This window comes from Bos indicus x Bos taurus, chromosome 13 (genome assembly GCF_003369695.1).
Source record: "Bos indicus x Bos taurus breed Angus x Brahman F1 hybrid chromosome 13, Bos_hybrid_MaternalHap_v2.0, whole genome shotgun sequence".
Classification (NCBI taxonomy): Eukaryota; Metazoa; Chordata; class Mammalia; order Artiodactyla; family Bovidae; genus Bos; species Bos indicus x Bos taurus.
The window spans coordinates 66,258,348-66,284,085 of record NC_040088.1 but is presented as its reverse complement, the minus strand read 5'-3'; the positions used below and the strand labels follow the sequence as shown (position 1 = coordinate 66,284,085).

At 47.9% G+C, this 25,738-nt stretch overlaps 1 protein-coding gene across 1 annotated transcript in view; it reads left to right on the top strand.

Annotated features, from left to right (window-relative positions):
* Positions 1-24,806, top strand: part of IL2RA (interleukin 2 receptor subunit alpha) — a 45,506-nt gene extending 20,700 nt beyond the window's left edge. The window contains exons 2-8 of the mRNA XM_027560146.1: positions 9,925-10,107; positions 14,145-14,258; positions 16,389-16,610; positions 17,940-18,020; positions 18,368-18,439; positions 19,598-19,664; positions 23,233-24,806. Of these exons, the coding sequence (XP_027415947.1) occupies positions 9,925-10,107; positions 14,145-14,258; positions 16,389-16,610; positions 17,940-18,020; positions 18,368-18,439; positions 19,598-19,664; positions 23,233-23,257 (764 nt within the window). The 3' untranslated portion in view covers positions 23,258-24,806. The remainder of the gene's footprint in view (positions 1-9,924; positions 10,108-14,144; positions 14,259-16,388; positions 16,611-17,939; positions 18,021-18,367; positions 18,440-19,597; positions 19,665-23,232) is intronic.
* The last annotated feature ends 932 nt before the right edge of the window (positions 24,807-25,738 follow it).

Here is a 25,738-nt window from a genome sequence, read left to right as displayed (position 1 = left end):
TCCTTCTCCAGGGGAATCTTCCCAACCCAGGAATTGAACTCAGGTCTCCTGCATTGTAAGCAGATCATCTGCCATACCAAAAAAAAAAGGCGTTCCTTTAAAAAAAAAAAAAAAAGGTAGGCATGAAGGCAGCAATAGTGGGATTTCCTGTGATTCTGGTCCCATCGCCTTGAGCTGTGTGACTTCAGGCAACTGACTGAACCTCAGTTCCCTGACGTGTAAGGTGTGATGACAATCTCTCCCTTTGAGGGTTGCAGTGAGCATGGAAGGTAATCTCTACAAGGGAGCAGCCACAGGCAGGGCTCAGGTGTCACAGCTACTGTTATATAAATAGCCCCAAATGGAGGACGTGAGCTCTGAATTCTTCAAAGATAATGATCTGAATTCAACCACAACACTTCACAAACACTTCCCAGTGACCCAGATAGTGTAGACAGAGCCTGCCTCCAGCTAGAGGAGCTTCCACCGCTGGTGACAAGCACGCTCCTTCCTGACGCTAGCTATGGGGGGAAGCACTGAACCGGAAGTCGGGGCTCTGTCGTGTCCCACGTTTGCAGCTATTCGTTGAATGGAACAAGGTCTGTTTCCTTAATCAACAAAAGAGCAGGTTAACCTTAATTATCTCTGGAGTTTCTCCCAGCTCTCAGATCCTGGGATCCTATTAGATTAATGGTAAACGTGTCCTGTAATATTTTAGTTTGCACCTGAAATACCTGGTTTTTCTGAGGCTCAGACTGCTGGGTGGGCCCCCCAAGGAATTTGGAGACTGTCTCTTACTTTTAGATAAATCTCTGAATATTCACTGGAAGGACTGAGGCTGAAGCTGAAGCTCCAATACTTTGGCCACCATCAGGTGCCCTGATGAGGTGCTCTCATCAGGGAAAGACAGAGGGCAGGAGGAGAAGGGGGTAACAGAGGATGAAATGGTTGGATGGCATCACTGACTCGATGGACATGAGTTTGAGCAAGCTCTGACAGATAGTGAAGGACAGGGAAGCCTGGCGTGCTGCAGTCCACAGCGTCACAAAGAGTTGGAGACGACTTAGCGATTGAACAACAGCAGCAAATCTCGGGGTTCTTAGATTTGACACAGATGGATGTTTTGAGGTCAAGAACCACACCATTTCTTTATCCAGTGGTCCAAACTTTCATGGCTCCCACATCCCTTATGTAAAGCTCAGTGAACCATCACCCAGAAGCTCCTGTGCTGAGTGAGCTCCTCTGATGCCTGCCCCCAGCCTCGAGCATATGGACGGCCAGGCAGATGCGCCCAAAGATGAAGCCAGGCACTCAGAGCTGGCCTGGCTGTTCGGGCAAACACAACTTGATCTTGATTCACGCACAGAGCGAAGAATCTTATCTCAGACCTTGTCCACATCCTTTCGAAGCCCCTTCCCTTTCTCTGTCTTTCATGTTACTCACACAGGCCGCAGGGGCCATATGAGTGCTCTTCTGTTTTCAGCAACATCAGAAAAGAATACTAAAAAAAAAATCACCTAGTCCACAACTGTTTTCACCCATCTACCTTTCCTCCAGCCAAGGGAGTTCTCAGTGCACCCTCTCAGATGCTTTTCCTGGGAACAAAGTGTTCCAGAAGCAGCTTTAGCGGCGCTTAAGGACCCCACTGGTCGGCCCCTGGGGGAGGCGGGCCCCTGGGGAGGGGGCAGCCACTGCTAGATGCTGAACGTGGCTGCAGCCCCCAGCAGCTTCAAGGCACTTGTGAGAAATCATCTCAGCATCCACACTCACCCTATCATTTCAACAAGCCCCCCGCAGGCCACATGTCTGTATGTCAAAGTGTGAGAGGCTCTGCTGTGCACAAGTGAAGCAGAGTCCTGCCGGCTCTAATCAGACTTCCCGCTCAAAGGACCGACTTCCCTCCAGGTGCTGGTATTCCTGGTTAACTCGAGGGACACGAAAACACCTCAGCCCAAAACTCATCTTAGTTCTTTGCGGTTGCCATTGTTTAGTCGCTAAATCGTGTCCGACTCTTGGTGACCCCAAGGACTATAGCGCCCCCAGGCTCCTCTGTCCATGGGATTCCCCAGGCAAGAATACTGGAGTGGGTTGCCATTTCCTTCTCCAGGGGATCTTCCCAACCCAGGGATCGAACCCATGTCTCCTGCATTGGCACTTTACTACTGAGCCACCGGGGAAGCCCGCATCTTAGTTCTATTCTCTTCTAAAAACAAAATGGCAAAACACAAAGGGTAGCTTTATGTTGGGGGGAGTGGCATTGAAAGCACATGCGGGGCGAGAGAAGGGGTATCAGGATCCCACCTCCAATTAGGAAGCCCCGGTCTGCATCTCTTGTCACTCCTACCGGGTGGCCGGTCACTTAGAGGAAGGGAAGTGACTGCTCTGAGTCACCAAGTTTCTCATCTGTTATTGGAAACCCAAGCAGCAGGAGCTGTCCTTCTGGAAACAGCAGCAAATGGTTGGTGGTTTGGTCTAATGTTCAAAAGGAGAGAGCAGGACCTCCCTGGTGGCCCAGTGGGAAAGAATCTGCCTGCCAACCCAAGGGATGCAGGTTCAGCCCCTGTTCTGGAAAGACCCCACCTGCTGCAGGGCAACCAGGCCTGTTCACCACAACTGCTGAGCGCCTGCTCTAGAGCTGCTGAACCTCAGCTACCGAAGCCTATGTGCCGAGAGCCCGTGCTCTGCATTAAGCAACGCCCCCGTGAGAAGCCTGGGCATCCCAGCTTGCCACATCTAGAGAAAAGTCCATGCAAAGCAATGAAGACCCAGCACAGCCAAAAATAAATCAATAAATCTTTAAAAAATGAAAAGAAGAAGAAGAAGAGGCCAGAAAGGAGAGAGCAGACGCCTAGGAGACAGAACAGCTGGTCTGTTGCAGCGTTGCAGTGGCTGCCTCAGCTCTCTTTCCCCCTGCTTGGGTGTGGTGAGATGGAGGAGGTGAAGCTCCAGCGACCCACTGGAGGGAAAACAAAACAACGGAGATCAAAAGAAGTGAGTGTCCCAGGGGCCCCCGTCCTCGTCCACCTTCCTCCCAGACCTGCGTGGTGACACAGCCCAGAGCAAGGCAGCTCTCAGTGACTGTCACCAGTGTCAGCTGGAGATGTCAAAAGTGCACAGATTCCTGCACTTCAGTTGAATAGGGAATTCCCGGAGGCAACAAACCTACAAATATCCCAAGAGGAGCTGCACCTGGGCCAGTGTGGATGGAGGTGGGGTGGGTGCAGGGCAGAGGGACACATGTGTGGGGTCCCGCCTGTGTCTTTCCAATTACCTGTCTTAGCTAAAATCTGAAATGAGACAGGAAACACTTTCGACGTCAGAAGAGCTCAATTTGAACTCTCTAAGTGAGAGTGGAAGCTCTTGGGGTTTGCAGGATTAATGATAATCACTGGCTCTCTTTCCACCTCTGATCACACGAAAGGTAGGAGGTGGCAAGACCATATCAGTGTTCCTCTGAGCCCCTGGTAGGACCCCGCCTGGACCCCCAGTCCAAGCTCTGAGCATTCACCCCAAGTCCCAGCACCAGACTAGGAATGTACACAGTTCTCCTTCACTCCAGAAGCAGCACACGCTTTCAATCCTCTCTGAAGAGAAGATAACATCCAATTTAGAAATGTATCGATGCTTTAAAACGACAGAGAGAAAAACAGTTCACTTCCCACTTGCAAAAACTTTTTCTGTGTTTGCCTCCTGAGTTGGGGAAATGGGCAGAGTGGAGAGCAGAGAAAGACTTCTGTTAGAAAGGCAGAGCCTCCGGTGGAAACAGGAAATAGATTTGGAAATGTGGGTGCAAGAGTAAAGGCGGAAAAAGCCCCTTTGCTGAACTCTGAGAATTTTAGAGTAAAACTAGGAAATGAGGGCAGCTGCCATGCTGTGTGAGAAGAAAATTTGTAAGGATAATATGAGGAAAGGGGATGTAAAGACATTTTGCTGAGTCACATAAACAGAATTGTCCTTCAACACTCCTCTGCTTCCCTGGTGGCTCAGATGATAAAGAATCCGCCTGCAATGCAAGAGACCTGGGTTTGATCCCTGGGTCAGGAAGATCTCCTGGAGAAGAAAATGGCTACCCACTCCAGTACACTTGCCTGGAGAATTCCATGGACAGAGGAGCCTGGCAGGTTACAGTCCATGGGGTCACAAAGAACCAGAGACGACTCAGCAAGTTTCACTCACTCATTCCTCTGCAAGATTTCAGGAGAGAAGAGGCATTTTCAGTTTTTTTTTTTTTTGAAAGATGTTGTACTGCTGTTTCTTTTATGACCAGTCTGAGAAGGACTTTTTAAAAATCTCAGATTTAATCCTATTAAAAAGAACACCCCACCCTCTGTCTGCCTTTGCTGAACACCTTCCCACTCCACCTTCTTCAGATGACATCTGGCTCAGTCTTTGTATGGTTCCAGGGCAAAGGGTTATAGTCAAGTTCTTTACTACTTCTAAGCTATAGATCAGGGAAGTTCCATTGCTTCTAGATTCCAGGAAAGATGCTTTGATAAAAAGCAAGTCTGTGGGAGTAAGAAGCTCTGAAACTTTCCCTTGTCCTCACATGACCTCCTCGACGCTCAGGCTAATTTATGATGATCCTGGAAAAATTTCCATGGCCTAATTAAAAAAAGCATATCACCATGTAAATAGTTTTTAAGGACACCAAGTTGTCCCAAGGGCAATTTTCCTGGTTCTTTTCCAATTTCTGTGTTTGGAAACTTCCTTGGTTTGTGATTGAGTTGTCAGATTCCGAATGCATCTGAGGTCAATCCTTGATTCTTTGTGCTAGTGAATAATCGTGAGAGTTGCTCGGTATACTTCTTACTGATTTTTTGGAAGTAAAATTACTTGCAGTGAAATGCGCAGATCTGAAGTGTACGATTTTGATGAGTTTTGGCCATTAACCAAAAATTTCAGAAATGGAGACCTGATTGAAATAAAAAAGGTGTTTCTTTGGGGTTTGTTAGGAATACCCCAGAGAAGCCCTTGACCAAGGGCGAAAGGGCAAGGGTGGTGAGAATTGGGAGATTGGGACTGACACTATTGATACTCTGTATAAAATAGATAACTAATGAGAACCTACTGTACAACACAGGGAGCTCTACTCCATCCTCTGTGGTGACTTAAGTGGGAAGGAAGTCCAAAAACTAGGGGCTCTATGTATATCTACGCCTGATTCATTATGTTGTACAATAGAAACTAACACAATATTGTCGTGCAACTAGACTCCAATAAAAATTAAGAAAAGGAGCCCGTGAATTGTCTCCCCACTCCACCCCCAACAATAAAACAAGGGAGGCTTATAAACGGAAAACCCACAAGGTTACAGTTAGTGACATGACTTGTTTGCCAAGAATTATAGTTGGAGCTGGCAAGCATAAGGATGCTTGTTAAGTACCAATCGGCTGACATCTGAAAAGGCTGCATGCACAGTTTCAAGGAGGAACCTTGAGACCATCAGTTTGCAGCTGCTGGCAGATACTGCTTTGAAAACGGTTGGTGGTGTCCTTAAGTTCTGTGCAATTCAGAGAAAATTCAAGTTCTTGGTGCAGGGAGGTGTCTGAGAGCAGGTCTTCCATGGCCCCTGACTCTACTTTTGTCTGCCTGAACTGTGATGAGTCCATTATAATTTCAATTTGTCATCAGGATGAAGATGTACACCCAAGGACCCCCCATTTCCATCACCCCACCAACTCCTTGCAGTCAATCCCGCCCACCACGAGCAAACCCTGGTTTAATTTCTTTCTGTATACTAGTTTGTCTTTTCTGAAGCTTTATATAAGTGGAATCAACGTGTGTGTGTGTTGTTTTATCTTCTTTTGTTCAACATAATGTTTTTGAGATTACTTAAGGCTACTATAAATGTTTAAGTGTTTTCATAGACACAAGATTTCACTCCTCCTGGATAAATACCCAGGAGTGGGATGGTTGGATCGTAGGGCAGGTATATATCTAACTTCATTTTTAAAAACTTGGAATTTTCAAAAGTTAACAGTGTTATTTTCACTCCCACCAGTAATGTCAGCAAGTTGCAGTTGCTCCCTGCCAACATTTGGTATTATCAGTCTTGTATCTGTTCTACCCATTCTAATGGACTCTTTGAACAGTGGCTTCTGATTTGCTTTTCCATGATGTCTAATGTTGTCTTGAGCACCTTTTCAAGTGATTACTGATAATCAGATATCTTCTTTGGAGAAGTGACTTGAACAATCTTCGCCCACTTATTTATTGTATCCATCATTATGGTATCATACAGAGTAATTTCACCCCCTAAAAATCCTCTGTGCTCTACATATTCATCTCTCCAGCCCCCCTGCTCCTGCTGCCGCTAAGTTGCTTCAGTCGTGTCCGACTCTGTGTGATCCCATAGACAGCAGCCCACCAGGCTCCCCCATCCCTGGGATTCTCCAGGCAAGAACACTGGAGTGGGTTGCCATTTCCTTTTCCAAGGCAGGAAAGTGAAAAGTTAAAGTGAAGTCTCTCAGTCATGTCTGACTCTTAGCGACCCCATGGACTGCAGCCTACCAGGCTCCTCCGTCCATGGGATTTTCCAAGCAAGAGTACTGGAGTGGGGTGCCACTGCCTTCTCCGTAACCCTTGGCAACCATTGATTTTTTTTTTTTTTACTGCCTTCATAGTTTTTCCTTTTCTAGAATGTCTTATAGTTAGAATCATACAATGTGTGGTCTTTTAAGATTGTCTTCTTTCACTTAATAATATGCATTAATGTTTCCTCTATGTCTTCTTCTGGCTTGAGAGCTCATTTCTTTTTAGCTCTGAATAACATTCCATTGTCTGAATTTACCACAGTTTATTTGTCCACTCATTTTCTGAAGGACATCTAAGATTGCTTTTTCTGGACAGAGAAAAAAAGGAGCTGAACTAGCATCTATTCTATGACTATTACGTGTTGGGTGCTCTGCAAGTTACCTTGATATGTTATTTCACATAATCTTTAAAACAAATCAGTAAAATGATAATTATTATATGAATTTTACAGAAAAGGAAGCTGCGTCTTAGATAAGTAACTACAATAAAACTGTGTGGCTAGTAAGCTGGTGGAGCTACAATTTAGAGACCCAGCTTCCTTCCCTTTCTGCCGGGGACCAGCCCCAGCTGATCCAGGGTATTCGAAGGAGAGACGGCATAGGCGAGAATCAGGATACAATAGCTTCAATTAGATATTAATTAAAGATATAAAGAGTAATAGAATAAGGATAGCTCAGTAGGAAAATTCAGTGGAGAAAAGAGGCTGAGTAGCTTGGTTTACACGGGAGACCAATAAAACTTCAAGACAAGAAGTTTGCACCACTTACGTAGGCCGCAGGCGTCCTTCCGTTCTCCCGAAGGGGAGGAGACACTGAGGCCTCCCGGGTCGGATCTTAGAAGCCCAGGCATAATTAGTAAGCATGGTGGGTTCCGCGCTCCAGATGGAGACTCAGCCAGAGTGAGAGAGAGCGCGACATGGGGAGACCAGTATTTCGAGAAACTGATCCCAATTCTTTATTTTCCAGAGTCTGTTTTTATACACTGAGATGTTATACAAAAGTCACGTGGGGACAGCAGTCCTGACTTTTATTAAAGTCAGGTGCTTCACACAAATGTATACAGAGGTCTTAGGGGTGTTACATCATCTTCTGGCCAGGGGGGCCTGCTGACAATTTACGACCCTCTCCTTGTGACAGCGGTCAGTCAATCAGGACACTTATTTCTCCAGGGCTGATTATTCTCAAAACAGACGCCACCCAAATAAAGTTACATTCCTACAGGGTGAGGGTGTAGTGGGTTTTAGTTAAGGAAAGAATTTACTTAGCCTAAGGTCTAACGTGATTAATATCAAAGGTTAATACTTATTCCTTCTATATATTCATTAATGTGTGTAAGGGCAGGGGATGTGGAGACTTAGCAACAAACATTGGCTCAACAAATGAAAAACCCTTCACCAACACAATTTCTAATCAGCCCATTATACTTATACTAATAGTTTTCTAACTTCTCTAAAGAACCTGTTTTTAGAGGGTTTAAAGCATCTTGTGCCTCTCACGGTTGGGAGGCTGTGAGCAATCACATGTGGCTGGACGAGCCTGTCAGGCAGGCTAGAGAACCTTCAGAGGAGTTTGTAGGTTAAAACACTCTTATCACGCCCAGGAATTATTATTAACTGGAGCTCTAGGTTAACTCCTTCTCCGAAAGAGGTGGTGGGGGACAGCCCCCCGTAAAGTCAGAGGTGTAGGTAAGAGCACAAAGTAGTAAAGTAGGCAGGCTCTGGTTATGGGGGTAGACGCTCGGGGATTTCCAGGGGGACTCCTGAGGCTCGATCCTGCCTTTGCGTATGTCGAGCCTCCTTCCTCATGACCTTTGCCATGGGCGGAGTACCTCACTCTGGCCCCCAACACCTTTCCACTACACTATGTTTCTTGGCTTATTATGAGTATTACAATTACCAGAATTTAATTATGTGATGGGCTTCCCAGGTGGCGCTAATGGTAAAGAACCCGCCTGCCAAAGCAGGAGACGATAAGAGACGCGGGTGCGATCCCTGGGTCGGGAAGATCCCCTGGAGGAGGGCATGGCAACCCAGTCCAGTGTTCTTGCCTGGAGAATCCCATGGACAGAAGAGCCTGGTGGGCTAAAGTCCATGGGGTCGCAAAGAGTCAGAGATGTCGGAAGTGACTCAGCATGCACGTTATGTTACAGGTTCCTCTGCAACTGCTGGCCCGCTCGGCCATTCAAATTGCTGTTGTTTAGTCCCTTCTGGGTTAGAGGTGGGGCAAGCTGTTCACATTCTCCTCATCCTCTGGGGGGTGTCAGGAGGGTCCTGCATCCTGGATGGGGATAAGGGGTGGTCTCCAGGACGGTGAGTGGCTGGGCAGAGCATGAGGGCTCCGAGAAGCTCCGCTCCACACGGAGTGACTGACTCACAACTGCAGACGGTCCTCTGTCGGCCCCGGGTTTGGCCACCTGCCCAGAGCTGATGCCCTTCTGCTGGGTGGCGAGGCCAGCTGCGGGCAGCCCTGGCCGCCTCACTTTCTCCCGTTTCCTGTTCCGTCCTGTCCACCTCCTCCACACAGCCTATGACTTTTTCCTGAAAAATCTCATCTCTTGAAGCAGGGCAACGTGTCTAGAGACACACAGTGGAATCCCTGTTCTGATGAGACCAGCACGCTTCCCTCCCCATACTAGTTGGGTGTTCGGCTACTTCTTCAAGTGTCTTTAGTGGGAAACCAGTGATGGTTTTTTGGGCCAAGCGAGGGTCAGGTTTTGTGGTGTGAGAAGAAATGTGGTAAACTCAGAGGTGGGTGGATGGGTGAGAAACACATCTCCTACTCACCACACACTGAGTGAACACTTAACAAATATTTCTCCTCCAAGAAACGATTTCTCAACAGATACATTTCATCCCTCAGTTAAATCCGTGTGGCTTCCCCCGCTGCCCACCTTTCCTCATGTTAGTGAAGTGAAAGTCGCTCAGTCGTGTCCGACTCTTTGTGACCCCATGGACTATACCCTGGAATTCTCCAGGCCAGAATACTGGAATGGGTAGCCTTCCCCTTCTCCAGGGGATCTTCCGAACCCTGGGATCGAACCCCGGTCTCTCTCATTGCAGGCGGATTCTTTACCAGCTGGGCCACCAGGGAAGCCCTTCCTCTTGTTCCTTGTTTAGAAACTATGCTTGCTCGGCAGGAGTCATCAGAATAAAACCCCAGCTGTTTCTATTAATTTAGTTTGACAGACACTGTAGCTTGGCTTAGAACTTGGCTGAAGTTAAATTCTGAACCATCTCTGATCTGAAGGTTTCTAAAGAACCTTCAACAGCCTGAGTTTCTTTCCAGGAAAAAGTGGGGTACATGCCAACCCCTTAAATCAAGGGAAGAAAGGTGGGGTTCGAACCTTTTGATGGTTGACTGCGCCCGTGTTTGGAAGCTCCTGGATCACTAAGGTGCCTTTTTGTCTTGGCAGAGGCTTGTCATGATGACCCTCCGAGTCTCAGAAACGCCATGTTCAAGGTCTTCAGGTACGAGGTGGGCACCATGATAAACTGCGACTGCAAGACAGGCTTCCGCAGAGTGTCGGCCGTCATGCGCTGCGTGGGGGACTCCAGCCACTCTGCCTGGGAAAACAGATGCTTCTGCAACAGCACCTGTAAGAGTTTCCACTGGTAACCCCTAGGGAAGGAGAAAAACTGGAGCAAAGAAGGAGGCGGGGCTGCAACTTTCCTTGGGGGCTGGTGGGGGGGGGTGGAATTCCTTTACAATGTTGTTAGTTTCTGCTGGTAAGGAAGTGAATCAGCTACAAGTATTCATATATCCCCTAGCTCCTGAGCCTCCCTCCCACCACTCATCCTACCCTTCTAGGTCACCACAGGGCACCGAGCTGAGCTCCCTGTGCTGTACAGCAGCTCCCCAGTAGCTGGTCCACACACACTAGTGTATATATGTAAATGCTACTCTCTCAGTTCTTCCCATTCTCCCCTTCCCCTGCTGTGTCCACACGCCCATTCTCTGCATCTGCGTCTCTATTCCTGCCCTGCAAATAGGTTCATCTGTACTACTTTTCCATGATTCAGAAAGACACATGCACCTCAGTGTTTATTGCAGCACTATTTACAATAGCCAGGACATGGAAGCAACCTAAAAGTCCATTGACAGAGGAATGAATATAGAAGATGTGCTACGTATATACAATGGAACATTACTCAGCCATAAAAAGGCATGAAATTGGCTCATTTGTAGAGATTTGGGTGGACCTAGACTCTGCCACACCAAGCCAAGGAAACCACACTTTAAGAGGGCGTGGCGGAGGGGGGGAAGACATTACACTAATAATTACTAAACAACTGAAAATAACTATAGTTCATAACGATGTGAATGTAGCACATGCAACTGAGCTGTTCTCCATAGCAGCTGCACCACTGCCATTCTTCAGTTCAGTTCAGTCGCTCAGTCGTGTCCAACGCTTTGCAACCCCATGGTCTGCAGCATGCCAGGCTTCCCTGTCCTTTCCCAACTCCCAGAGCCTACTCAAATTCATGTCCATCAAGTTAGTGATGCCAGCCAATCACTTCATCCTCTGTCGTCCCCTTCTCGTCCTGCCTTCAATCTTTCCCAGCATCAGGGTCTTTTTTAAAAGAGTCAACTCTTTACATCAGGTGGCCAAAGTATTGGAGTTTCAGCTTTAGCAGCAGTCTTTCCAATGAACACCCAGGACTGATTTCCTTAAAGATTGACTGGTTGGATCTCCTTGCAGTCCAAGGGACTCTCAAGGTCTTCTCCAACACCACAGTTCAAAAGCATCAATTCTTTGGCACTCAGCTTTCTTCACAGTCCAACTCTCACATCCATACATGACTACTGGAAAAACCATAGCTTTGATTAGACAGACCTTTGTTAGTAAAGTAATGTCTCTGCTTTTTAATATGCTGTCTAGGTTGGTCATAGCTTTTCTTCCAAGAAGCAAGAGTCTTTTAATTTCATGGCTGCAATCACCATCTGCAGTGATTTTGGAGCCCGAAAGAATAAAGTCTGCCATTGTTTCCCTTGTTTCCCCATCTATTTGCCATGCAGTGATGGGACTGGATGCCATGATCTAAGTTTTCTGAATATTGAGTTTTAAACCATTTTTTTCACTCTCTTCTTTCATTTTCATCATAAGGCTCTTTAGTTCTTCTTCACTTTCTTCCATAAGAGTGGTGTCATATGCATATCTGAGGTTATTGATATTTCTCCCAGCAATCTTGATTCCAGCTTGTGATTCATCCAGCCCAGCATTTCACATGATGTACTCTGCATATAAGTTAAATAAGCAGTGTGACATTATACAGTCTTGACATATTCCTTTCCCAATTTGGAACCAGTGTATTGTTCCATGTCTGGTTCTAACTGTTGCTTCTTGACCTGCATACAGATTTCTCAGGAGGCAGGTAAGGTGGTCTGGTATTCCCATCTCTTTAAGAATTGTCCAGTTTGTTGTGATCCACACAGTCAAAGGTTTTAGTGTAGTCAATAAAGCAGAAGTAGATGTTTGTCTGGAATTCTCTTGCTTTTTCTATGATCCAACAATCATAGGATGTTGGTAATTTGATCTCTGGTTCCTCTGCCTTTTCTAAATCCAGCTTGAACATCTGGAAGTTCTTGGTTCATGTACTGTTGAAGCCTAGCTTAGAGAATTTTGAGCATTACTTTGCTAATGTGTGAAATGAACGCAATCGTGTGGTAGTTTGAATATTCTTTGGCATTGCTTTTCTTTGGGATTGGAATGAAAACTGACCTTTTCCAGTTCTGTGGCCACTGCTGAGTTTTCCAAATTTGCTAGCATATTGAGTGCAGCACTTTAGCAGCAGCATCTTTTAGGATTTGAAGTAGTTCAGCTGTAATTCCATCACCTCCACTAGCTTTGTTAGTAGTGATGCTGCCTAAGGCCCACTTGACTTCACATTCCAGGATGTCTGTTCCAGTTGAGTGATCACATTATCGTGGTTGTCTGGGTCATGAAGATCTTTTCTGTATAGTTCTTCTGTGTATTCTTGCCACCTCTTCTTAATATCTTCTGCTTTTTTTAGGTCCATACTGTTTCTGTCCTTTATTGTGCTCATCTTTGCATGAAAAGTTCCCTTGGTTTCTCTAATTTTCTTGAAGAGATCTCTAAACATGTCCATTCTATGATTTTCCTCTATTTTTTTTTTGCATTAATCACTTAGGCAGGCTTTCTTATCTCTCCCTGCTATTCTTTGGAACTATGCATTCAAATGGGTATATCTTTCCTTTCTTCCCTTCCTTTCACTTCTCTTCTCAGCTATTTGTAAAGCCTCCTCAGACAACCATTTTGCCTTTTTGCATTTCTTCTTCTTGGGGATGGTTTTAATAACTGCCTCCTGTACCGTGTCACAAACCTCCGTCCATAGTTCTTCAGGCACTCTGCCTATCAGATTTAATCCCTTGAATCTATTTCTCACTTATACTGTATAATCATAGAAAGTGGAAATGAAAGTGAAGTCTCTCAGTCCTGTCTGACTCTTTGCAACCCCATGGACTGTAGCCTACCACAGTCCTGCGTCCATGAGATTTTCCAGGCAAGAGTACTGGAGTGGGTTGCTATTTCCTTCTCCAGAGGATCTTCCCGACCCAGGGATTGAACCTGGGTTTCCCACATTGTAGGCAGACGCTTTACCATCTGAGCCACCAGGGAAGTGGGATTTGATTTAGATCGTATTTGAATGGTCTAGTGGTTTTCCTAGTTTCTTCGATTTAAGTCTCAATTTTGCAATAAGGAGTTCATGATCTGAGCCACAATCAGCTCCTGGTCTTGTTTTTGCTGACAGAATAGAGCTTCTCCATCATTACCTGCAAAGAATAAAATCAGTTGATTTTGGTATTGACCATCTGGTGATGTCCACGTGTAGAGTCGTCTCTTGTGTTGTTGGAAGAGGGTGTTCACTATGACCAGTGTGTTCTCTTGGCAAAACTCTGTTGACCTTTGCCCTGCTTCATTTTGTACTCCAAGGCCAAACTTGCCAAACCGTTACTCCAGGTATCTCTTGACTTCCTACTTTTGCATTCCAGTCCCCTATGATGAAAAGGACACCTTTTTTTGGTGTTAGTTCTAGAAGGTCTTGTAGATCATCATAGAACCGTTCAATTTCAGCTTCTTCAGCATTAGTGGTTAGGGCATAGACTTGGATTACTGTGATATTGAATGGTTTGCCTTGGAAGCAGAGACCATTCTGTCTTTTCTGAGACTGCACACATTGCCATTCTTTAGGATGCCCTCTGACTCTTAAACAACCTGCCTTCGGGAGACAGGAGTGGCTGAGATTGCTCTTCTGGCCACCACACTCACCTCCATGCACGGCGTTGACAGGCTGATGGCCAGAACGGGGTCCCTTTTGGGGAGACACACAGGCACAAACCATTCAGCCAGAAAAGCTTGGGTCCTTCAGAAACACACTATAGACTACTATCATCACGTACAGGAAGCCTGCCTGGCGGGCTGGTGCTCTGCTGCCCGTGAACAGGCCCTCTGAGAGCCCCCTGAGGACAGGGTGTGTGGGGCTCATTTTTATAACCTCAGCATCTCCCAATATTGCCTGGCATGTTACAGGCCCTAGAAAGATGTTCTTTCTGAGGGTATTCTCTTTTAAACACCTGTGAAGTTATATTCTTCATTCCCTCCATACTCTCTAGCCCCTGCTAAGAACCCAGTAAAACAAGTCACTCCTGCACCCGAAGAACAGAGGGAGAAAAAACCCACAGATGCGCAGAACCAAACGCAGCCTCCGGAGGAAGCTGACCTTCCAGGTAGGAACGGACCTGCTCTCTCACAGACACACGCAGTGCACCCCCAAGGAGGAAAGTCCGGCCTGTGGTCCTCTCTCCCGAGGACGCCCTGGGGACCAGCGCCGTGGCGCGGTGGTGGCAGGCTCTCTGCTCAGCATCTCGAGCCCCTCTTACAGCAGCCAGCCTGGGCTCTGTGCATCCTCCAGGCTTGGGAACTGGCCCAAGAGGGCTCAATTCAGTTCAACTCAACTCACTTCCATTCAAATAGCATTTTGGGGGCTAACTGCCCCAAGCACAGTGGCCAGAGAATAGCAATCTGAGTCGCCAGTACTCCTTGGCCTCAAAAGATGCTCTGTGTTTCCCTTAAGGAAGAGACACTGAACTGTGAGCCAAGTAATTGACTTCCAGACATCTCTATTTCTAACAGGACAGGGTTCTGAGTTGGGTGGGGCCACACTGGCTTCTGGAAGCTGCGGACAGAGCTTGAGCTAATGGGCTGTGGACGAGCCAGTGCTGTGTCACCCAGCTGCTGCCTCGACTTTCCAAAATTAATACGGTGGAAGTCAGCCTTGACATCGGGAAGAAAGGAGCCCATTAGGGAAACCTGAGCGTTGGGGGGCCAGCTGACCTTTCAATACCCCGTGCCCCTATGCTGATTGTACAACCTTACAGAGAACTTTACGACTTGGTGTATAATCTCGTTCCAACCTCAGAACCCAGTATGTCAGGGAGCAGGAAATATTCCTTCAATTTACTGATGGAATTGAGATGCAGAGACAATTAAAGACACGGCGCGACTCATAAAATGGGACCGAAATAAGGCCTCGGGTCTCCTGAATTAGACCAGGGCTCTTGGTACGATTATTTAAGCTACTTTGAATTTATTTTCAGCTTTTATTAATTAACAAAAAATAAAAAGACAACAACTAATCTGGGGAACCTGCTGCAATACGCTGTCTCCTCTCCTTGTCACTGTGACTTTTTTCTGGAGTGAGGATTCAGAACACATTCGTTGTTTTCCTCTCCTTCTCGCCTCCCATATCCCACAATTACTGAAAGTTTTCTCAAGAGATCAGTGTTTACTCTCCTTACTCAAGAGATAACCAGCTGCCTCTGGCTAAGGGATGCTGCGCAGACTGTCTTAATTTGGAAGTTTTCACTCGAAAGAAGCAAAACTAATTCCAACGGGTCTGGACGGTTATGAATTTTACTGACTGGAAAGGCAATTTGATTCTGAGACTTAAACACACGTTCAAGGATGGACTGCAAGATGCTGTACTGAGCAGACCCCTCAGAATGGGACCACTAGGCCTCCTGCTGCAAAGGGTCATGGAGGGCAGTAGGAGGGGTTATGTTGGATCCTTGGGGTTGTGGAAGGTCAGAGCATATACACAGCTTCACAGTTCTGGGCTTAGAAGGATCTGTGGTTCCATGTGTCCAGATTTGGGGGGCAAGGGATTAAATCAAGACAGGACATGATCTGTGGGGTTAAAGGGCAGCCAGGCTTTGGTTTTAGTTGGATGAGGGGAAAGTTACTGGATATGGGAATTTTCAGAGGCCTTAAAAGGGCAAGCTTCAGGCATGGCTTGATCAGGGACCAGGCTCCATTTCTCTAAGATCGTCTTGGTGCTTCCCTCCTCCCAGCTTTGGATTTGTCCCAAGTACTTCTCCGTGGCTCCAAGACGACCACTTGAGAATGTGCTTCCTCACTTAGCAGTCGAGATCTAGGTGGTCTCCACATCTCCTCGGCCCAGACTGGCTGGAGCCTGCCCTTAACCCTAAGCTGAAACCACTGTTCGCACGCCTGTCCACTGAGCAAATCTCTCCCTGTCAGCAGAAGCTCGTTTCTCTGCGTTCCCAGAGCGAGCACCTGTGTCATGCTCCCCACGTTCTCCCTGCAGAGGCTCCTTCCCTGACCCACTGTCTGCTCACTGCAGGAGAGGGGGACTGGGTCTTCATGCCTTTCACAAAGTGCCTAGCAAAGGCCCTAACAAATAGATGTTACCAATACTTATTGGAAGAAAGCGGGGGGAGGGGTGGAGGAGGGGCCAAAGAAGAGAAGAAGGACTGTGGTCTGGTCTCTAGGAAGAGGCAGCCTGGACTCACAGCATCTCCTCAACTTGCCTCTGGAATTCCCTTCCCCTCGTCCAGGTCACTGTGAGGAACCGCCACCATGGGAACACGAACGTGAACCTTTAAAGAGAGTCTACCATTTCACGCTGGGGCAGACGGTTCATTACCAGTGCGCCCAGGGATTCAGGGCCCTACAGACCAGTCCTGCTGAAAGCACCTGCATGATGATCAACGGGGAGCTGAGGTGGACCAGGCCCAGGCTCAAGTGCATACGTGAAGGGGAGCACGGTCAGGCTTCAGGTACAGAGGTGCCCGGGCCCAGGGCCCGCCGCCTGGCTGCTCCCTGACCCACCCGCCACGTGGTCCTGGGCAAGCCGCTCCCTCTCCTGGGGCCTCGGTTTGTTCTTACTCTAGAAAACGGATGAGATGAACCGTAAGGTCTCCATGCCCTGGGGTCCCCCATTTCCTGATGGGGATAAAGAGCAGGATCTGAAAGAGGAAGACAGGCATCTTCCAGAGGGCCCCCCCACCCCCACACGGCGTTTCTAGCTGATCCTGAAATTCCCCCTCTGCTTCTAAGCTACCAAGACTTCCTCATTCAAAAGGGAAAGTCCACCTGCCCTGCATATGTTTCCAACTTGCTGATACGTGATGTAAATCCAGCCTCCTTCTATACCAGGAGAAAGCCACCCCCCTTCTTATGTGAGTCCCACCTGAGCTTTGCCAAAGTGCAGACGTGCAGGGCAGGGACTTTTCAAGCACAGACACACAGGCACACGCTTGTGTGCTCGTTCACACACACGGACACGCCACCTACGTTGAGTTCTTCTGCTACTTTTGTCCTCAAATCGTATTACCATATCTACAATCAAAAGGCCCCCCATTGGGCCCTAACTGTCGGTGGTTTCTTTGCTCGCCCCCATTGCCCAGGCCCCACACCTCCCTCTTGGATCTTCTTGTTGGGGTGCTGTGTTTCTTTCCCATAGCCTGCCCCCCCACCATGAGTCACACTGCCCACCAGGCGTGTCCACGAGCAATGGGGAATCTGTCACAAAGAAAAGCTCTCCTTTTGGGCATTTCTACTTTAATAGGCTTCCCAGGTGGCCCTAGTGGTAAAGAACTCTCACCTGCCAATGCAGGAGACATAAGAGGTTCGATCCCTGTGTTGGGAAGATCCCCGGAGAAGGAAATGGCAACACACTCCAGGATTCTGGCCTGGAGAATCCCATGGACAGAGGAGCCTGATGGGCTACAATCCAGAGGGTCGCAAAGAGTCAGACAAGACTGAAGCGACTTAGCACGCACACACTTTGCTTAATGGTTTGATGGAATTTGTATTAGGATGACCCAATTCCAAGCTGCAGACAGCAACCAGAGCTGAGTAGGAAGTTCGGGGAGAAAGCTGCTTAGAGCTCCAAGGAGAGCCAGAGTCAGGGTCACAGGTCCCTCCCTCCCGCTCTGCTGGGGTCACTGAGCCACTTCACTGTGACCCTGATGGGGACCGCAAAGCCGAGACACACCTCAGCTACCATGTCTGGGGTCAGCTGAGGAGGCGGAGGGGGTGGGTGGGAGACCCCAGAACCCCACTCCTCACCTCTGCCCCACAAGCATCCTTCTTCTCTCCTCCAGATGACGCAGAGCCTCAGGAGAGCACGGAAGCTCCCCCTGGGAGTGGAACTTTCTTACCAACCAGGATGGCAGGGACCACAGGTACGGCTGGCATTCTTGGAAGACAAAAGCCTGGCTATTAAACTGTGAGGCAGGAGAGGGAAGAGCTGGCCTGGGAGTTGCCCCCTGGTGCTAGAGACGGTCCCACATCTGCACACGACCTCCCAGGCCTCAAACACGGTCAGTGTCGCCAGTGTCAGAGGATAAGCAAGTTGGAGGGCAGCAGCTCGAGGCAGAAGAACGAGATGTTCAGAAGTTGGGCCAGGGCTCCCCTGGCCTCTCGCAGGTCTCCAGCGGCCTCCGAGTCCCCTGCCTCCAGAAGCCTGGACTCTCACAGCCCCAGGCAGCCCCACAGCCAGCATCCACAAGCTCCTCCCCCTCTCTTGCAGATTTCCAGAAGCCCACAGATGAGATTGCAACGCTGGATACGTTCATATTTACCACTGAGTACCAGATTGCAGGTGGGTAGTGACCCAACAGAAACCTACACATTTGCTTGGTGGGTGGTGAGCTGCTTGGTGAGTTAGTCTAAATGAACTCTTTACACTATATGATATATAAACTCAAAGACGAATCCAGAGCATAACGTGACTCAGAGTCACAGGCACGGCTGTGGTGAGTCAGCAGTGAGGTCTCCAACCAGCCTCAACCAGAGCCTCCTGACCAGCTCCCAGAGGACAAACACCCAGCACCTGGATGTGAGTGGAGGGAGGTGGCGTGCCCAGCGCAGGAGAGAAAAAAACACACCAAGACCACTCCAGCTGCCTTCTGGTGGGAGCCAGAAACAGGCTTTGAGGGAAACAAAAAAAACCCCCAAACACCAAAACGGAGCTCTTCGAGTAGAATGCTGGTGACCAGGGCCTGGGGGTGAGGCAAAGAGAAGACGGTGACAAAGGGCACGGACTTCCTCAGCAGAGGAGTCGGTCTGGGACAGTCAGGGTGTAGGGATCACAGCAACGATGCTGTGTCGAGGACTTGAAAGTTGCTAACAGTAAATCTTCAACGTTCTTGGCACAGAAGAGAAATAGTAATTACAATATATTTTGCAATAAAAGTGCACACCTTAAAATTACAGCCTGTTACAGGTCAATTATATCTTACGGGGCGGATGAAGGGAGAAAAACAGGCTCTGAGGCACGTCTGAGACCGATAGATGGATGGCTGGATGGATAACCGCCAGCTCCAGGGCAAAGGAAAGAGTGTATGGGAAACAGAGATGCTTTCAGGAGATGCCAAGTGTTTATCACTTACCTTTATACTCATCTTGATGTTTCAACATTTCTTTCACCCCTTGCGGGCCTCACTCAAGTTCTCTTTAACTGAGGCTGGGCCTCTGACCCTCTCTGAAGAGGGTGCCTGTCAGCTGCTCCCTGAGAAGGAGGGGAGTCCCCTTGGGAAAGGTTGGGGCCCTTCTGATCCATACCCCCAGGTCCTGGTCCTGCAGCCTCCAGGGAAGCCTGGCCAGGAGGGAGCTGCGTTCTGAAAAGGGGCTGCGGAGACCGCGGCGCTCACCTCCCCAGAAGCACTGAGCTGGGTGTGGAGGGCTGGGGGCACCGACACGCGGGAAGGGGCTCTCTCAGCCCCGGGGCCGCCTCCCTGACCTGCTTCTCTGTCCACAGTGGCCGGCTGCACCCTCCTGCTCGCCAGCATCCTCCTCCTGAGCTGCCTCACCTGGCAGCGGAAATGGTGAGTAGTTGTGAAACAGAGAACTGCCTGACACTGTGTGAGTCCCCCAGACGCCCAGAACTGCAGTCTTCTGGGAGACGGGAGCAGACACCTCAGACTGACCCAGAGAGCTGTTCCAAGTGTTAGTCACTCAGTCGCGTTCCACTCTTTGCGACCCCATGGACTGTAGCCTGCCAGGCTCCTCTGCCCATGGGATTCTCCAGGCAAGAATACTGGGTTGCCTGTATTGTGGCAATACAGGGTTGGTTGCCATTCCCTACTTCAGGGGATCTTTCTGACCCAGGAATCAGACCCAGGTCTCCTGCATTTCAGTCAGATTCTTTACCGACTAAGCCAACAAAAGCCTTCTTAGAATCCAATGCCATCTGAGAGCGCCCTCTTGTGGCCAAATGAAATACTACTTTCTTTCTTTCTTTTTTTTTTAAGCAATTGGTAGCATTCAGAAGGCAATGGCACCCCACTCCAGTACTCTTGCCTGGAAAATCCCATGGACGGAGGAGCCTGGTAGGCTGCAGTCCATGGGGTCGCTAAGAGTCGGACACAACTAAGCGACTTCACTTTCACTTTTCACTTTCATGCATTGGAGAAGGAAATGGCAACCCACTCCAGTATTCTTGCCTGGAGAATCCTGGGCTGCCGTCTATGGAGTCGCACAGAATCGGACAGGACTGAAGCGACTTAGCAGCAGCAGCAGCAGCATTCAGAAAAATAAGATCGTGGCAGCCGGTCCCATCACTTCATGGCAAATAGATGGGGAAACAATGCAAACAGTGATAGACTTTAATTTGGGGGGCTCCAAAATCACTGAAGATGGTGACTGCAGCCATGAAATTAAAAGACGCTTGCTCCTTGGAAGGAAAGCTATGACCAAACTAGACAGCACATTAAAAAGCAGAGACATTACTTTGCCAACAAAGGTCTGTCTAGTCAAGGCTGTGGTTTTTCCAGTAGTAATGTATGGATGTGAGAGTTGGACTATAAAGAAAGCTGAGCACGGAAGGACTGATGCTTTTGAACTGTGGTGTTAGACTCTTGAGAGTCCCTTGGACTGCAAGGAGATCCAACCAGTCAATCTAAAGGAAATCAGTCCTGAATATTCATTGAAAGGACTGATGCTGAAACTCAAATACCTTGGCCACCTGATGCAAAGAACTGACTCATTTGAAAAGACACTGATGCTGGGAAAGATTGAAGGTGGGAGGAGAAGGGGACAACAGAGGATGAGATGGTTGGATGGTGTCACAGAGGCAATAGACATGAGTTTGAGTGGGCTCTGGGAGTTGGTGATGGACAGGGAAGCCTGGTGTGGTGCAGTCCATGCGAAGAATCGGACACAACTGAGCTACTGAACTGAACTAGGAGTTGGTGATGAGATGGAGCTGGCTTACAAAGGCTCCTGAAAGCCAAAAGTTAGGTGTTCTGGAGTTTTGCAATCTGCTTTTAAGTTTAGCCATTATTAAAAACTAAAATATTAAGCTTACAATTAAATAAGTTTAGTACAAAGTCAATAAATATTCAAAATTAATCACTTTCTAATTATTTTATTGCCTTTGACTACTTTATTCTCAGGGTTGTTTGCATCTGTGTACCTGTGTTGAGGAAACACTGCCTAGATAATGACTTTACATTGTGCCTCTCTCCCCAGCTCTGTATGCAGGACATATTGACACTGGGTGTGGTGGGGGTTTTTACACCACGGAGGTGAGCAGACGGTTTCCGAGAGCTGGTTGTTAAGCATTTGCCTGCATGCCAGTTCCTGCAGCCTCACCCCATGGGAGCTCTTAGCCAGGTAGGAGGTAACCAGATGCTGCTGAGAGCTGTCTGACAGGGTTGCCACTAGCCTCGTGCGGATACTTCAGCTTAAACTTAAATAAGTTAAATATGATTAAAAGTTCGGTTTACACGTGGCAGTAGCCACATTTCAGGTGTTTGATAGCCACATGTGGCCACCTCGTTGGACAACACAGATATGAAACACTCCCATCTTCACAGAAAGTTCTTACAGCACAGTCCTGGCTAGAAACTAGCAGTTTTCAATTCAGGAAATCCCCTTGGCACAGCTAGCTGTGCTATGATTTTTCCTTTTCTGCAGCTATTGTCTTCTACTCCCAAAAAGTTTTATAGAACAGCTCCTGTGTAGATGTGGGTCAGAGGGCACACACTTGCAGTTAGGAAATGGCCAAGTTCTGGGGAATCTGACGCAGCAGCTTAGGTGACTACAAGCAACAGCAGTGTATCTATATACTTTAGAGCTGCTAAGAGACTAGCTCTTGAATAGTCTCACCACCAAAAAAGAAATGACAACCACGTGATGTGATGGAAGTGTTAGCTTAACAGCAACGTGGCTATTATGTCACAACACATAAATGTATCAAATCAACACACTACACCTTAAACGTCCACAGTGTTCATTGCCAATTATCTTTCGATTTTAAAAGGACTCAGAGACTATCTCCTGTGTACAAGGCACTTGGTAGGGGCCTCAGGATGATTAAGAAGGGCCTCTGCTCTCAGGAGCTTATAGACCAGTCCAAGAGAAGAGAAAATAAAAGAGAGAGACTTGAAATGCAATTTGTGAAAGCCTAAGACTGAGGCGTTACAGAGAATGAAGAGAGAAATGACACAGACCATCCTGTTGGGGGGCGCCCAACAGGCTTTCAGAGCTGACACGGGCAGACAGGTGAAGAACAGCAGGAGCAGCTGCAAGGCAGAGGCACAGGAGGAGAAAGGAAGCGTCCTAAAGGGCAGGAGGCCATCTGCGAGGGTCTGGCAGTTCTCCGCACTGAGGGGTAAAGTGCACGGGGCAGTGGTCACAGTGCCCCGACGTGTGATGGCCAGAGACCACGTCCTGGAAGATCAGGCCAGACTGGGGAACTCAGGCCCATCCTGAGGGCAACAGCAGCCACAGAAGCTGGCTGATGTGGTAAATGGTAGCCTCGGCATTTGAATGGTCCGGCCACCAGAAAGGCTGGATTGAGGGTGGTAATAGTGGTGGCAGTTTGATATTTATGCCGGAATAAATCCACCCAGGGGACGAGGAGAGGCTGGACCAGGTTGGGGGCATCAGCTAAACCAGAGGAAAAGAATGGAGAGACACATAAAGGAGTCAGGTTAGCAGAGTCTGGTGGCTGATTGGAAGTGAGTGTGAAGGAGGAGGGTCGACTCGAGATGCGGCAGGTACCCACTCCCCAGGGACTGTCATCACCACCTACTGGGACAAAATGCAGAGTGAGGATGTGCACCCCGTGAGGAGCAGCCCCCGAGCACAGCCCACCTTTCAGCCCCTCCCCAAGACCCACCAGCTCCCCCACCTGTAATCCGCCAGACCTCGGGCTCATCTTCAGCCCCACAGGCTGCACAATGACTGGGTCACGTCCCCGTGAGGACCACGGGGCTGCCGGTCTTGACTTCTAGAGGGATGATCAGTGGGATGGTCAGGGTATCCTGAGGTGGGACTTAAAGTTAGCGGGTCAGTGGGGCTTGGGATGCTCAACCCACATCAGTTTAGTGAGATCATATTGGTGTTGATGCAGCATTCCACCCATGACTATGACTTGTATCACCACAGGAAGAAGAACAGAAGGACAATATAGAAAACCAAGGGCCAGAAGAAGTCAAGAACAGCCCACAGATGTCATGGACCACAATCAAAATCAAAGAAGCTAAACACTCATCCAAGAGGCCTTTCCTGATCCGGTGGGCTCTGGAAAGCTCTGAAGTCACAGAACAGAACACCGGGCAGCTGCAACCCCATCGTGAAGCCAGCCCTGTGGTATCAGCCCTTGAGGTGGATCTGCGTCTAGGCAGCAAGTCCAAGGTCGCTGGAGGAACGGGGAGAGACAACCAGAACTCTTGCTCCTGTTTCCATGTATATGCGTTCACTAGACCACAAGTAGCATGGAGCTCTCTCCACACCATGTAGAGTATAAAGAAGAGTAGTTTCATGCTAAGAGCATCCCGACTTCCCAGGTTAGAAATCCCAAGGAAAGCCCTAACACTGATGTAAATAGACACACATGCTCTCTGCCCAGGTGAGTGGACTTTGTCCCTGGATCCACATAAGTCCTTTCCAAGCCTCTGGTTGACCAGCCCACTCTCCTGCTCATATGCCCCCAAAGGAATCCTTTTGACCTTAGCCCAGTCCTCCAAGCTAGCCCCCTCTACTGAACCTTACAGTTTGAATTTCTAAAGAACAGATTCCCTGGGGGAGCAGTCTTTGGGTGACCGCAGAAGACAGCAAGCAAACCCATGGAACTGTTGAGCTTCAGAGTTTGAAAGGATTTCACTGGAGTTAATGCCAGGAGAAGGGGGAGAAGCTGGGTCCACGTAGTGGGTTATCCTTAACATTTAGCTTCAGCTGTTTGTGACTGGCTGTTCTAAGAGCTTTTCCTCTGGGATTGCTATAAATGATGCTCCACATTCGGCTACCACAAATCTGATGTTTACAGACAGACACACAGTGTGCAAATGTGTACATTTGCAAAGAGGTGTCATAAAAACACTGATAAGGGAGCAGTACATCTAATGTTTATGGGAGGAAAGAAAGAAAGAAGGATGGGGGCAGGGGAGCGCATGTAATTACGGACGAGGTCACATAAGTGACCCTCACACTGTGAGCAAATTAAAATTGCCTGGAGAACTTGGTGAGATCTAGAAGCCTGGGCCCATCTCCAAAGTTTCTGAGTCAGCAGGTCTGGGGTGGGGCTTGAGAATCCATATGTCTAATAGGTTACATGGGATGCCAACCCGGGACCACATTTTGAGAATCATCGTGTTTATACCTCTCCATACCTGCTGACCCTCAACCCCCAATGGAAAAGCCAACCTTGGGGGTTGAGATTTCAGTGCAAGTTCAAACTCTTGCCCAAGATATCAATTCTCAATCAGTTGACAGATGTCCTGGCTGAACAAAATCACATGATGAAGGAGATTAATGAAAAATTTAAATCAGCAGCCAGTTTTCATTTCTGAGAGGGCAGGAAAGTGTTACCAAAAAATACACAGGTATTAGCAGGTCTATATCCAGGTTAAAAAGAGCTTTTCTGTTCTTTCTGTGACCAACCAAGTACAATCAGAGTCCATCATCAGCGTTCCCTGACATGTATGTTTTCTGGGAAAGTGAGTAAAATGTTTTTAACCTTATTTATCTGACTTGAGTAAAACTGGATTATCATTATTCATTTTGTGGGGGGGAGTCTGTGAGATCAAAATTTTTCATAATACAGGTGACCCTTGAAGAGCATGGGTTTGAACCGCGTGGGTCCGCTTACATGTGGATTTTCGTCAACAGTAAATCCTGCGTGCTATTCAATCCGAGGTTGGTTGAATCTGTAGATGCAGAACCAGGGATATGTAGAAACCGTGGGTATGAGGAACCAACTATAACGTGGATTTTTTTACTGCACAGAGAGGGTCATTGCTCCCAACTCCCGGGCTGTTCAAGGGTCAACTGTGAGTAAGATGTGATTTGCCTTCTCGTTCTTACTCCCTTACGAGTGCGTGGTGGGGTTTTCCAGAAACTACATGATACATGATGATGTCATCGCTCTGGTGTTAACATAAAATAAGTTTATCACTATTGTTGATGGAAGAATTAATGAATAATATTTTTAAAATTTCTTGGTGTTTTAGCATCTAAGTATGCTAAGTATCACTAGATGTAACTATATAAACAAAAAGTTTTGGGAGCCCTCAATACTTGTAATAACATACAGAGGTCCTGACAGTTAACAAGCACACCCTCACTGGTCATTTCAGCAAGGCAAATCAGGTATGTATGTGTACACACACACATGGGCATGCACACACCTGTGTGCAATGGAATATTACTCAGCCGTAAAAATAATGAAATGATTCCATTTTGAGCAACATGGATAGATCTAGAGATGATCATACTAAGCAAAGTAAGTCCGACTGAGAGAGACAAATATTGTATGATATCACTCGTACGTGGAGTCTAAAAAGATACGAGTGATCTTATTAATAAAACAATATGTTTTGACATACTGTTTTATATGACAGACATAGAAAACAAACTTATGGTTACCAAAGGGGAAGTGGGGAGGGATAAATTA